This window comes from Gigantopelta aegis, chromosome 10 (genome assembly GCF_016097555.1).
Source record: "Gigantopelta aegis isolate Gae_Host chromosome 10, Gae_host_genome, whole genome shotgun sequence".
Lineage (NCBI taxonomy): Eukaryota > Metazoa > Mollusca > Gastropoda > Neomphalida > Peltospiridae > Gigantopelta > Gigantopelta aegis.
This window is the reverse complement of record NC_054708.1, coordinates 83179679-83194664: the sequence shown is the minus strand read 5'-3', so window position 1 is coordinate 83194664 and position 14986 is coordinate 83179679. Positions and strand designations below refer to the sequence as shown.

At 36.0% G+C, this 14986-nt stretch overlaps 1 protein-coding gene across 1 annotated transcript; it reads left to right on the top strand.

Moving 5' to 3' along the window:
* Positions 1-27: 27 nt before the first annotated feature.
* LOC121382675 (beta-1,4-galactosyltransferase 7-like) lies at positions 28-14685 on the top strand. The gene is made up of 6 exons (XM_041512209.1): positions 28-113; positions 3067-3461; positions 4483-4708; positions 5331-5414; positions 6649-6753; positions 9418-14685. The coding sequence occupies exons 2-6, from the start codon at positions 3109-3111 to the stop codon at positions 9610-9612; spliced, it is 963 nt and encodes a 320-aa protein (XP_041368143.1). The 5' UTR covers positions 28-113; positions 3067-3108; the 3' UTR covers positions 9613-14685.
* The last annotated feature ends 301 nt before the right edge of the window (positions 14686-14986 follow it).

The window sequence follows — 14986 nt, the reverse complement described above, 5'->3', positions numbered from 1 at the left end:
GCAATTTAAATAGGGCCATGAGTACTTGGGGAAACAAAAACAGTTGATGCAGTTAGAATAATATGGGATATATTTTCAAGAAGTAGAAATCTGATGTGGCGTTTATTTAATTGGTTTGTGTTATAGGATTGAGTTTTATTTGTTGGGGAAGGATGTAGCTCAGTGGAAAGTGTAGTTCTGAGATAGATGGGCGAATTTCTCATGGTCAACTCCGATTTGACCAGTGCACCACCCATCAGCGTAGGGGTGGGGTCATTAGACCCCTTGGGCCTTATTTTTTCCCCCACACACCACGTTATGGTAGGACTTTCTTTTCGCACTGTCACATATAAAGACCATAATAAATACTTATAATAAATAGTTAGGGTTAAGGTTAGTAACAGTGCCAAAGGAAAGTCCTTCCCCAACGGACCCCAGTCTGAACAACTCGCTCCAAACGTTACTGTGTGTAAATAATTGTGACAAAATTAAAATGGACGTCTACAACTTTAAAATTTTTTAATATTACAGTCAAACTCCGCTATTACGAGGGGGCGGGACGTAGCTCAGTGGTAGAGCACCCGTGCAATGTTCTGTCAATCTGGGATCAATCCCCGTCTCGTTCCAACCAATGCACCACGACTGGCATATAATCAAAGGCTGTGGTGTGTACTACCCTGTCTGTGGGATGGTGCATATAAAACATCCCTTGATGCTAATCGAAAACAGTAGCCCATGAAGTAGTGACAGCAGCTTTCCTCTCCCAATATCTGGATGGTCTGACGCCATACATCCGTAAAATAAAATGTGTTGAGTGCATTGTTAAATTTATACAACATTTCCTTCTGCTATTACAACCACTTATTAAATGGTTTTATATTGGGGAGATCTTAATATCGTATATTACAATGAACTGTCAAGCCTGTTTTAACAATGTTTGTGAGTTTGTCCCTTATTTCCTTAAAGGAATGATCCCTCAAGTCTTTTGGACTCCGACTGTTGTGCATATTCAACAATATTTAATGCACATTATTGCTCAAAATATTGGCATATTAATTAAGAAAATGGTAATAATATGAGTTGCCTAAACAGTGTGGGGCAAGTTGACCAACCGTGTTGTGGGGCAAGTTGACCTGCTCCCCGCACAATTATCTTGATGAGCTACAGGGCTCACACTGGAACAAAAAGTTTGTTTTGTTTAATAACACCACTAGAGCACATTGATTTATTAATTATCAGCTATTGGATTTCACACATTTGGTAATTTTGACATATAGACTTAGAAAGGAAACTGCTACCTTTTTTCATTAGTAGCAAGGGACCTTTTATATACATGTACACCATCCCAAAGACAAGATAGCACATTCCATGGTCTTTGATATGCCAGTCGTGGTGCACTGGTTAGAACAAGAAATAGCCCAATGGGCCACACTGGAACAAGTTTTGGTTTAGCCAATTTTCAGATATATAGAGGGTTTCCTTGAAAATTATTAAAATGTGGTTATTTTAAAGGCACTCGGTCACAGATGGTTGACCTAATTAATGACCTAACAAAGTATTATCTGAAAATATACACGTTTGATTTGTCGCTAAAAGTACTTTATTTAACCATCTACATAACTACCATAACCCACTTATTACTGATATTTTGTAAAAATAATTGAATTATGTCGATGGTCCATAATTCAGGAAAAAATAACAGCTATTTGGAGCGAAGAGGTATGACGTATTATTTTTTAAGTCATGTGACGGACATCTCCTGAATAACCGCATCCCCCAAATAACCACAGTTTCAAAACAATTTACCAAGCTCGTGTAACAAGAATGCTTGACCGTACTCTGCAAATTAGGGTAAATCGAAACAAAAACAATAAAAATAAGTTATTAAAAAATAATAAAAGCATGTACGGTACTGAATGATAATAGACGTATACATTAATTTATTTGAGCAACAGAAGCATTTGAAATGGCAACAGTCTCGACTAGTTAAGCCTGTGCATGTACAGGTAAATTTATTGTTAGTTGTATGTGAAAAAATCTAAACACAGCCTTCATTTTTCACTTTGTCTCATTCATTATTATGCAAAATATGCCATAACCCCATGGGTAATTATTACAAATGGAAACCACCTAAACACTGGACTTCAGATATAAAAATACTCTATACAAATGTAAAAATTCCTAAGTCAAAGTTAATTATTCAATACAACAAATGCATACCATTACCCATTGGGCCAGAGTATACTTGATGTAACAAAATATATATATATCATTTTACAGGGTCGGAAGATGACACATTAATCTTAAGACATACCATTTATGTAATTGATTAAGGCGGTTGAGTGCAAGTGTGAGTGATAGCATGCCTTGAAACACAAGCCCTGGAATTGTAAACTTGATCACTTTGTTCTAACCTACAGGGCCAGGGCTAGCTCTGACACTCGCCAAATTCGACAATTGTACATTTTGAAAGCAGTTGGCAAATTTTATTTTAGTTTGGCGAAATAATTTCATGTAATAATTGACATTTTTTAGAAAATAACTGACAGTTTCTGCAATTTTTGAAGTTTAATGGACAATTTTGCAAATTGTTTTGCTCACCCAGAGCTAGCCTGAGGGCCCATATTTACGAAGCTGTGTAAGTGCAACAAAATTATAAAACCATAAGCTATGAAATCACTATGACGTGAGCTGTAGTGACATCATAACCCATAATGGTTTTACTATTTTATAGTGCTAAGATAGCTTCAAAAATAGCTAGCCAGGTCGATATAGTTTACCATGTATGTATTTAACTACATATATAGATTACCAGTTACTCATTGTGTTTTCACCTGTATAGTGTTTACTTGTAGGTATATCTGGCGAGAGAGGAAATCATCACACAATCATTGCTATAGTCTGTATTTAACTACATATATAGATTACCAGTTACTCGTTGTGTTTTCACCTGTATAGTGTTTACTTGTAGGTATATCTGGTGAGAGAGGAAATCATCACACAATCATCGCTATAGTCTGTATTTAACTACATGTATAGATTACCAGTTACTCATTGTGTTTTCACCTGTACAGTGTTTACTTGTAGGTATATCTGGTGAGAGATGAAAACATCGCTATAGTCTGATGGATGGCCAGACGTGTGCTCTCCCGAATCATTCTCCTCTGTCTGTGTCTGACACTTGTGGGAGTGTTTTTACTGGCCGTGTACCCACTGCGTGATGTGGCGTGCTTGTGTAGGCAGGACACTGGGGCAGGGCTGCCGGGAGATCAAGTTGTTGTGCCACCCAGTGGCCATAAGACCAATACAAGTGCACACACCACAGACATTCAGTCAAGTGGATCTCATTCTCTGGCCATCATTGTTCCTCTGCGAGATCGATTTGAGGAGCTGATGGAATTTGTGTCGCACATGAAGCAATTCTTGTCGGCACAAAATATCAAGTATACGATTTATGCCATGAATCAGATAGACAGCTACAGGTACGCACATTATATATACGTCGAGGCTGGTTCAGAGCCTGGAGCTGGTATACACTTAATACTGGGTTTTAGTTAGCCCATAACAATTATTAGCAATTTGGTGAGAAAATCTGTAGCTATATATAAGTTTCAGTTAGCCATACTAAGAGTAGTAGATACACAAAGGGTACAATGTTTTTGGCAATTTAATAATTTAATGGAATAAATGTAAATTTGACACATTCTGCTTTACTTAACATTTGGTGATGGGCAAATGACAGCTTAAACCTCGCTTGTTTGGGCTAGTTCTGGGTGTGCAAAACATTTTGTAAAATTATCTATTAAAGTTTAAAAATTGAAGAAACACCCCATTATTTTCAACCAAAAAATAATCATTACCGGTACATAAAATTATTTCGCCAAATTAAAATAATATTTGCCAGTTGTGTTTAAAATTCTTATGTGTCAGATTGGCTGAGCTACCCGGTAGCTCTATTTACAAGTATGAAATGTTGAGTTTATCACATTATTACCATGCATGATTGACAATGTAAGACTTCCTTTGTGTGCCAGTAAAGTACTATTCCTTATCTAACAAAATCACCTTTTTAACACAATCTGCTGAAGTAGTTAGCGGCTGGGATGTAGCTCAGTAGTAAAATGTTCGCGTGAGGCACGATGGGTCACAGGATCGATCCATACTGTGAACTCAGATTTGTTTTTCTCTGTCCCAGACAGTGCCCCATGATGACTATCACATCAAAGGCCATGGTATGTACTGTCATGTCTAAGGAAAAGTGGATATAAAAGATCCCTTGCAGCTTTCTCTCTCTCTCTCTCTCTCTCTCTCTCTCTCTCTCTCTCTCTCTCTCTCTCTCTCTCTCTCTCTCTCTCTCTCTCTCTCTCTCTCTAAACTAAGTGTCTAAATAACCATATTTTGGATCTCAAATACCTGCATAGTTTAAGCTGTTGTTAAATAAATATATTTCTTTCCATTGAGTTAACTTTCTATGTGCCTCACATTGTGGTAAAAATCTTTCAGATTCAATAGAGCATCATTGATCAATGCTGGATTCCTGGAATCTCGGACAGCATGTGATTACATCGCAATGCACGATGTTGACTTACTTCCGCTGAATCCTGACCTCAGCTACGCATACCCAGAGGAAGGGCCATTCCACATAGCCGCGCCCAGTCTCCACCCTCTTTACCACTACAAGACTTTTGTGGGCGGAATACTGCTCATTAGTCGCAAACAGTTCGAACTGGTGAGATGTTTTAAAGAACAAGTTTTCTTTAGGTCATTATATAATAAATACCCCTAGTTGTTTGTTTTTTATTATTATTGATAAAAAGGAAATGGGTTTGCTTGATGTGTGATATTTCCAATGTTCTGAAAATATAAATAAAAAATACAATTTTAAAGCTGACCACCATTTTGGAAAAAACATTTGGATGAAAATCTACCATTGAACTTATAATGTCCTTGTGGCCCTGATTATTTACATGAGATATACATCATTGTATCAGATTTTTTAATACCAAGTTTTCATTGTTTTAATGGCTTTTGGTAAGTTATTTCTCTTGTCATATAATTCTGTTTGCTTCTTGCATGACATCCCTCCAATTTTGTTTTTCAAATTAAAAATAATGATTTAAATAAATGTCCTTGATGAAACATAATCAGTGCCACTCTTTATTTTCCGATTGTGAAACACTGATATTGCTGGTACTCAGCACTTTTAGCCGCAGACAGTCATTCAACATGTATAAATAGGCAGGTTGTTTTTTCTGCTGTAATTTGGTTGATCAAATAAAACGTTTGAGTTGCAGTTAACCGCGAGTGATGTGTTTGAGTTTACTGTTAACACCAGTGTCGTACTATTGCAGCTGAACGGGATGTCTAACAGATACTGGGGTTGGGGTCGGGAAGATGACGAGTTCTACGTCAGGATGAAGAAAAAAGGGATTAAGGTCAGTGACATTTTTAAAAGACAATATTTACCTCACGTTTGTGATGTCTGCACACCTAATACCACACTAAACAGAATGTTGTGAAATTTTTAAAATGTTCACTTTCCTGTATTATTAGGGGCTATTCACAACATTTTCCAAAAGTGTACGTTTGTCAAAGTATTACCGTATTTGACCGGAAATAAGCCCAGGGGGCCAAGACAACTCATTGTGAGCTTAGCATGGGGTGGGCTTATTCCCAGACAAGGGGCCAGTTTTGTTGAGAATTTTTTTTTATAATAATTAAAATAAATAATAATAATTAAATGAACTAGGAAGAAAACAAAAAACGTTCAGTAGCATATCTATTAATTAGTGTTCCATTTGTTATTAATAAATAATAATTGTTTATTAATTTTTTTTTTTTTTTTTTTACTAGTATCTAATTATCAGAAACACACCTTCTATGTTACAATTACTTACCAGTGAGGTTTATTTACATCCAAAATTTAAGGCTGAGAAGACTTAAAACAACATCAATTAACAACAAACTCAATAGCATATACACACGTTTCTAACACAGGCATCCAGCTTACACTACAAAAAATTGTCAATCTAAGGTCATTGTTCTTAGCCAATCAGAATATGGTATTTGCTTAATTAGCATTAACTGCGGACCCAGTGTGGTGGTAAAAATAGACATTAGTTTTTAGTTCATACTTGGGCTTGGATACTTCAAAGAAATACTGCAGGCATGAAGTTGAAAACAATGTGACACAGTTATTGTTAGACTGCTAAATCTCACTGGTGGTAAAATATTGTGTTACATTTGTGTTTAATTATCTGCAGGAGGTATGACCTTTTAAATGAACTTTGAGCAAACTTGCAATTTCGTGTTATTTATAAGGTGACGAAGTGGGGGGTGGGCTTATTTACGAATGAGGGCCTAATTTCTTAAATGCTATCAAAACGGAGGGGGGCTTATTCAAAGACATGGTCTTATTTCCGGTCAAATACGGTAATAAATCTGAACGGCCCACAAGTAACCTATGATGCAATGTGATCAACTGAAAACGTTTGCTGTGACCATGTAAATGAAAAAAAAACACCTAATACCTCTTTACTATTGTAATCCTTCTTACTTACCATCAAGTAAAAGATGTTAATTTTGTGACATCATGTGACATGTGTACATGTAGAATTATAAAATTTGCATTGAAAATACATTATAATATTTTGTGAAAATGTTGTGTAGATTCGCCGGCCCATGAATATAACAACTGGTTATAAGACGTTCCACCACGTTCATGATAGACAAAGACGACCACGTGACCAGAAGAGATACTTTGATCAAATTGAGGTAAGCTTTAGTGTAAAAACCAACAATAACGTGACCAGGAGAGATACCGTATAACCGGAAATTTTCGTGGTCTTAATTTTTCGTGGTTTGGGGTATAAAAACATTTCAAGGTTTCTTATTTTCGTTGTTTGCCAAATCTAAATTGAAAGTGATTTTATTTTCGAGTTTTAGCAAGTCTAGTTGCGAGAATACTTGCTATTGTTGATTAAAGTTTCACTTCGGCTGCCAGTTGTTCAATACTACCGATGTGTAAAGTTAAACAATAGAACAGTCACCTGTAGCCTAATTGGCCACTGTGATACCCGGTATGCTATTCGACAGACAACTGATCACAGTCTTTGATTTTGTGTAAAGCCAATTACGATGTATTAAGCACTTAAGGACGCCATGAAGTCTAATTTTACCACATGGTATTCAAAGCGGGTTTCCCTGGCTATGAAACACGGCGAAGTTGTAACGGACATCAAGATCGAAATGCATACTTCGGCGATAAAACCAATTCATGCAAGGTGGATTATGAAAGTTATGGCAGAATTAAAAATATGCCAGGAAATGTTGAAATCTGCATTCATCCACCCCAGAATCTCTGATGCAGTGCGGGCGGATATTGACAAAAACAATATACGAAATTTAAAAATATTTCCTTATATTCTACAAACAGTGAGATTCACGCAATAACTTTTTTTTAAAATTCTAACTTGTTGTTTTGACTATACTTTTCTCTTGTCGTATCCGGTGGACTGTGCATGACAGGAAATAAAATGTTCCGGTAAATTGTTAGTGTGTTATGGTTTTCACAATAAATATTTTAGTTAGAATTTGTTGATTTTTTCAAATATTTTCAAGGATTTATATTTTCGATGCTGACTACTTACCCTCGAAACCCACGAAAATAAAAATCCTCGAAAATTTCCGGTTATACAGTACTTTGATCAAATTGAGGTAAGCTCTACCGTGTGGAAACCAACAATAACGTGACCAGGAGAGATACTTTGATCAAATTGAGGTACGCTTTAGTGTAAAAACCAACAATAACATGACCAGGAGAGATACTTTGATCAAATTGAGGTAAGCTCTACTGTGTGGAAACCAACAATAACGTGACCAGGAGAGATACTTTGATCAAATTGAGGTAAGCTCTACTGTGTGGAAACCAACAATAATGTGACCAGGAGAGATACTTTGATCAAACTGAGGTAAGCTTTAGTGTAAAAACCAACAATAACGTGACCAGGAGAGATACTTTGATCAAATTGAGGTAAGCTTTAGTGTAAAAACCAACAATAACGTGACCAGGCGAGATACTTTGATCAAGCTGAGGTAAGCTCTACTGTGTGGAAACCATCAATAACGTGACCAGGAGAGATACTTTGATCAAACTGAGGTAAGCTCTACTGTGTGGAAACCAACAATAACATGACCAGGAGAGATACTTTGATCAAACTGATGTAAGCTCTACAGTGTGGAAACCAACAATAACGTGACCAGGAGACATACTTTGATCAAACTGAGGTAAGCTCTACTGTGTGGAAACCAACAATAACGTGTCCAGGAGAGATACTTTGATCAAACTGAGGTAAGCTCTACAGTGTGGAAACCAACAATAACGTGGAGATACTTTGATCAAATTGAGGTAAGCTCTACTGTGTGGAAACAATTTCACCAATTGTCTGTGCTACCAGTGTAATTTGTTAGACTGAAGTAGTTGGATGAACCAACTGATGTTTCTAGGAATGGTTTGGTAATTACAGCTACATTGCAAGCTTTTGGCTAGAACATTTTTTGAGGATACGTATTAAAAAACAAAACAGACCATAAGACCATACTAGGTAGTTATGGGTTTGGAAAATTTCAAATTTGGACACTGCATTGCATGTGCTTTGACAACTTTCAAACAGCAGTTCTCTTACTATCTTTTATCTAAAAATTATAAAAATATATCTATTAATTTTCAAGATGTTAGGGTACATATTGTTACTCTCCAAACCTTCAGGTTCAAACCCTGAAATTTGGTCTATTTAGCTAAGTAATTACAAACTGATAAACAAACTATGGGTAGATGGTTGACGTTCCTTTTGGGTCAATACTGTATATAAAGAACGTGTCACAAACAGGTAGCACACAATGGGTTTGAATTTGTTTCAAGAGTTAATCTCATATGTACAGTTCTCACATGAATCTATCCACTTGTTGCCTGCCTACAGGTGGTGGCCTGCCTACAGGTGGTGGCCTGCCTACAGGTGGTGGCCTGCCTACAGGTGGTGGTCTGCCTACAGGTGGTGGTCTGCCTACAGGTGGTGGTCTTCAAGTGCTGTACGGCTTGAGAATGGCAAACACAACACATTTTTGAGTATCTCTTAAAATTAAACAAATTAGTTCTATAAGCAATGTTTCTAAATACGTTTTGTGTGGAAAGTTTGGTGAAGCATTTGTTTTATGTTTACCAAGGCACCACACTCTGTTTCTGTGGTCTGACCATAGTGTTGTTGAGTTATTGTTATGCTATTTCTTGTTTTATTAGCTCTGCTAATTAATGTGTCATCAATAGAACTAAATTACAGTAAAACCACCAATCTACATCGACAAATCCGAAAACACAGTACTTATTGTTATCCCCTAATTTATAGTGTAGCCTTTGATGGAAGGAGACGTTTTGTGTTTCAGAAAACACGACGTCTGGACAGGGAGACTGGAGCGAGCACTGTGAAATATCAAGTTGTCAGTCAGCGACTCCTCACTGTCGATGGGGCACCCGTCACCGTGTTAAACATCAGGCTGGAGTGTGACCTTGACCTTACTCCTTGGTGTCTAAACCCAGAAGACCAACCAGCATATTTGAAAATGAAAAAAAAGTCGTAGAAACAACAGTTTAAAAGTCCCAGCTGTCAGTGTTAATAACTGAGATTGAAAAGGTGTTGAAATCCATTTTTGCTTCCATTGAACAACGAACTTATCAAATGTTAAGTGGAGGTCAGCAACGGGAAGGTGGACCAGCCCTGGCGGTTTTAAGGATCGTACATTGTAGATGCCAAGTTCGCATCCTATGAGAGTGTGGCACGTACGACTCACTGGGTTGGTATATAACCAATATATTACCTCTGTATCACTGACAGCCCAGTTAGTTCATCAAGATTAAGCTCGCGTGCATGCACAACAGCGAGGTTTATCCTGCCTAGCCATTAAGCCATTAGCATTTCTGAACGGTTCCGAGGAATTTTGCTCGGAACGAATTGCGGTCAAAATAACGACTACCATCACGTTTTCACACACTAATCGTGTATTGTGATCTATTTCAAGCTCATGGAGACCAAGAAATACTTACTTTGAAATGATCTTCACTTTGAATTAAAGGAAAAGAAATGCTAATGATTTAATGGCTAGGCAGGATAAACCTCGCCGTTGTGTTTGCATGCGAGGTTAATCTTGATGAACTAACAGCTCAGTTAGCTGAAAATGTGTCATCGACAATAACCTTAAACAGTAAAATAAAAATAAATGATCAAAGTGACATACTCTAGTATTTAAACACTACGGCATATTTTTCACTATTAGAGCCATTTCTAATCATTGAAATCAAACATTACTTAGATATTATTATTTAGATTATCCATTTCCATACATCCAAAGTGTTTCTCGTTATCCCAGTGTTTTTAATACCAAAAAATAATTTTTTCATCTTTTTAAAAATTCATGTACCTCATGTACCTGGTTATGGAATCGAGCTTTACTTTATTTTTAAAGTGTATTTATACTTTTCATCATCACAGACTCTTGTTTTTCTCTATTGTAACTTTATAAAAATGTGTTACAGGTTTGTAGATTAAGCACATTTAGTGTTCATTTTCACAAGTTGAAACTTGGGTCGGCAACTTTACAAGGAAGGTTAGATGAATTGTTGTGTTTAGTTCTGGCAAAAAAGGATGTTGGACAACTCCGTGTAATTTGCTTGTTAAACTTACTGTTATAGCTGCTTCCATGTGGCAGCTGGTGATAACTTGAAGACATTATTTATTTTGTATATCTTTTAATACAGAGCCAGAGTTCAAAATATGTACATCAAAATAATTTGTTTATTTTTCCACTACATTTTTAATAATTTTGTTATATTACATGATCTTCTTTTTATCAGTGTCCATTTTTACCTAGTCATCCTAACCCCCCCCCCCCCCACCCCCCACCCCCTTCCCTTGTCAATAGATTATGTACCCTTGATAGCACGGTGAATTGTAATGTTGGTTAAATTACTGTGACTATATATCTGTATATTAAATTAATATAATGTTGTTAAAGTAGTGATATATTATAATGCTAATGTACATATGATGTATATAATTTGTTCATGTTTTTTTTAGGAGGGTTGAATATCAAAATGTCAATCTAGTTTATGTCTTCCTGTTTTTTATTAATAAGATTTTTATGTTTTGTTGATTGGTCCTTATAGAAAACACAAATGCTATTTGGTCACATGGATTATCTTTGTGTCTTTTCATCTTAAATGTTAACTTTATATCTAGAGAATACTAAATGAGTGGCTATTACTATTAGATACCCTTTATCTAAAAATTGTTTGTAAACGTATCCAACTATCAAAAGCAAACATGGGTCACAGAGTAATCAGTTTCAGCTTAACTTATATAAGTCACAGATTAATCAATTTTGATAGTGCTTTTTTTTTCATTGGATTGTATGTTTATGGCACCAGGGTCATCACCTAGGAGCAGCCAGTCATATGTCTTTAAATCGGTAACATGTGTATGCTATCATAAATAACAATGATGTTCTCAAGAGTGTAAGAAATTAAAGTAAAGTTAAAACAAGAAGAAAAAAAGTTTTGCCAAGTTGTCATTCCAGGTCAAATATGGTATTTGTGCTCCAGGAAATCATTTTAGGTAAACTGATAAACTTTTGTTGATTGATGTATTTGATGAAATTTTTTAATATTCGGTCTGGTGTGTATTCATTTTGTTTTCAACAGTATTGCAGGTTTCATTTATGTATGTCATGTTGCAAATGTCTAATGAATGCATTTAGATCAAATTGAAACCACCCAGTTTCCTTGAACCCTTGATTGGGAGGGGGGGGGGGGGGGGGGGGGGGTGTCATTCAACAATTATGTAACATAATTAGGCATTTTATACATCCTTCTCCCCACATTTATTATATTGTAATGTAGATACCCCCTAAAAATGTAATTGCTTTGTCAGTACCCCCCTCCCTGACACCCCATACACACACATTGGGATGATCTATGGATGATTCTGAGGCTTATGAAGCAGTTGTCCAGCTTGGAGAGGCATATTCCATAGTGGGTATTTTAGTTCTCGTGTACACTTGCTCGAGGATTTTGCTGTTTGCACCCATTAGTTCCAGCAATTTTCTTCATTAGTAACAGTTTTCTTACATCTCAAATCTCTGTGGCTTCCTTGTCAAGTTTTCCCTGCCAGGTGTGTATCCTATACTAGTCCAAGGAAAGTGGGTGGATCTACTTGTACTGGTTGTTTAAACATGACTTTCTTGTCAGTACAGAGGGTCAAAGGGTAAAAGAATGTTGAAACGTCTGTGGTTATACTGAATTCCCCACTCTTTTTTTTTCTTCTAGTCATTTACCTTGTTAATGGTGAGTTGGATTCTGTAAGTTGATGTTGATGAATGATCAGAGGATCTCCAACTCTGTAAGGCCATTAGCATGCAGGGTGTTCGAGACTTGCTTTCGTTTGATTGTTGTCACGTCATTTAGGTTTGTTTAGGTTGGTAATAAATAATTGATAAAAATCATTTGTTAAAGAACAAAACAGCAATCACTGCATGTATCACTGAATTTTATTTTTAAAGTCTGTGGCAGACTTGTTGGATCTATATTCCCTTGCAACATCCAGTCCTTTTATTTCATCCAGGGAACACTGCCATTCATAGTTGGCAAATGTCCTGTCATGCTTTGCCATCATGTCCACTGTCCTAAATTTAATTTTGAGTTTATCAAATACCAATTTATGCAGTTTTGCAAGCATTTTGCTGGCCATTAATGTCATTACTGGCTTGAAGCTGTTATAATGGCCAGTTTCTTTTTAGTGGGAAGCAATGTCTTTGTGAGCTTTTACTGGTATCAGCTGAGAGCTGCACGACTCTGCTGCTAAACTTCCTGTGTTCGCATGTCCATGCTTATTGGCCCTGCAATATGCACAATGCATCAACCTGGTGTTGGCCATCATATTCTAACCATGGTTAAATATAATTTGCAAAAATACTTGTGTAACTTCCTAGGCAAGTACCATGGTCCATATGTTTAAAGGTATAAAAATTGTATCTCAGTGCTACGATATCGTAATACCATCGTAATCTATGGTGTGTGCTGTAGTGATATCATAGCCTACAGTGGGTTTAAAATTATCATAGTGCTAAGATAGCTTTGAAAATCTCTATCTATGTCTGTATTTAGCATGGCAGGACTTTTGTGTGGGTTTTTTTTTGTACATAATAAGTCTTCTCTTTTTTCTTCGGTTTTTTAACCGTGTACATGTACATTCTTTTTAAATTTGATCTTAATACAACTCTACATTTATGGTAAATAAAAACATATTGACATGTATACATCAGCCCAATACTGAACTGACAGTTATTTTGATAGGGGTGAAGAGTCTTAAAAACCGTAACACCGAGCTCAAATAACTTTTTTAATTCAAATGGCATCAATACAATTTTATTTTATTTTTCAATACAATAATAATAAACTCACATATTTTTATCAAAAGAAAAAATTCATAAAAACGTTATGTTACTCAATTTCGAGATGTCACTGAATTTGAAGTTGTTTGCAGTCATCCTGAAAATGGCCAACCAACAAATATTGGAAGTGTAGTTGGACCACACATTGTTTTAGTGCTAAAGGGAGATTATTGGCAAATGTCTCCCATTCTTTGTCATAACACAAATTTTCAAAATGAATGTCGAGAGGGATTAAGATAAAACAGATAAAAATCAAAATGTTGTAGAAATCAAACCTTTTTTTCATTATTATTATTTTGTACAAGCTGGAGACCTTTTCCTGTTTGTTTTTTCCAGGATTAATATAATTAGCCAGTTTAGAATTACCAGATCAGTGTGAATTACAGTAGAAATGTATGTCATAAATACTGAAAAGTACCCTATTGAATGTCGTAAATGTATCATGAATTATTGAAAAGTACACACTACATACCTGTAAGCCTTACAGTGCCAGGTATATGTTATGATGAATTATTGAAAAGTACACACTACATACCTGTAAGCCTTACAGTGCCAGGTATATGTTATGATGAATTATTGAAAAGTACACACTACATACCTGTAAGCCTTACAGTGCAAGGTATATGTTATGATGAATTGTTGAAAAGTACACACTACATACCTGTAAGCCTTACAGTGCCAGGTATATGTTATGATGAATTGTTGAAAAGTACACACTACATACCTGTAAGCCTTACAGTGCCAGGTATATGTTATGATGAATTATTACAGTACTGCATGCATGTTATCAATTATTATAGACCTGCATGTATGTAATGAAGTAAAACGATACACTAGATTACATGTATATGTATGCCATGATTTACTGAAGAATGCGCCAAATCATAATTATTATTGAATACTACACTAAATGTGTTATGAATTGTTAGTGATGCATTATATACTAAAATGATAGAAGAGTATGTGATAAATCAATAGTGTTTTAATAACAGCTTTCTCATAGGACTACGTGTGTATCACACATTAATGGGATTACTCACTTCTTACAACTCACTCTGCAGTCTTATCTTAGTTCACAACTTATAGAAGTTTGTTTTGTTTAACGACACCACTAGAGCACATTGATTAATTGATCATCAGCTATTGGATGTCAAATATTTGGTAATTCTGACTCGTAGTCATTATAGGAAACCTGCTACATTTTGCTAAATGCAACAAGGGATCTTTTATATGCACTTTCCTACAGACAGAAAAGCACATACACACACCTTTGACCAGTTGTAGTGCACTTGCTGGAACGAGGAAAAAAACCCAATCAGTTGAATGGATCCATAGTTCCCAACATATTTTCATAGACTACCAGAAAGTTTACATTCTTAAGCAGTCCAGCAAATGAACTTCTTATAGCACTGAACGTGATAATTTTTTACGTTCATGCAAATATGAAGCACAAAACCGCACACACTGTATGATTGATGTAGCACGTAGCCATTCATACATAAGACTGTAA

Coding starts and splice junctions, on each gene's coding strand:
- LOC121382675 (XM_041512209.1), top strand. CDS start 3,109: ATGGCCAGACGTGTGCTCTCCCGAATCATTCTCCTCTGTCTGTGTCTG. Junction 3,462..4,482: donor AATCAGATAGACAGCTACAG/GTACGCACATTA, acceptor AAAATCTTTCAG/ATTCAATAGAGCATCATTGA. Junction 6,754..9,417: donor GATACTTTGATCAAATTGAG/GTAAGCTTTAGT, acceptor TTTGTGTTTCAG/AAAACACGACGTCTGGACAG.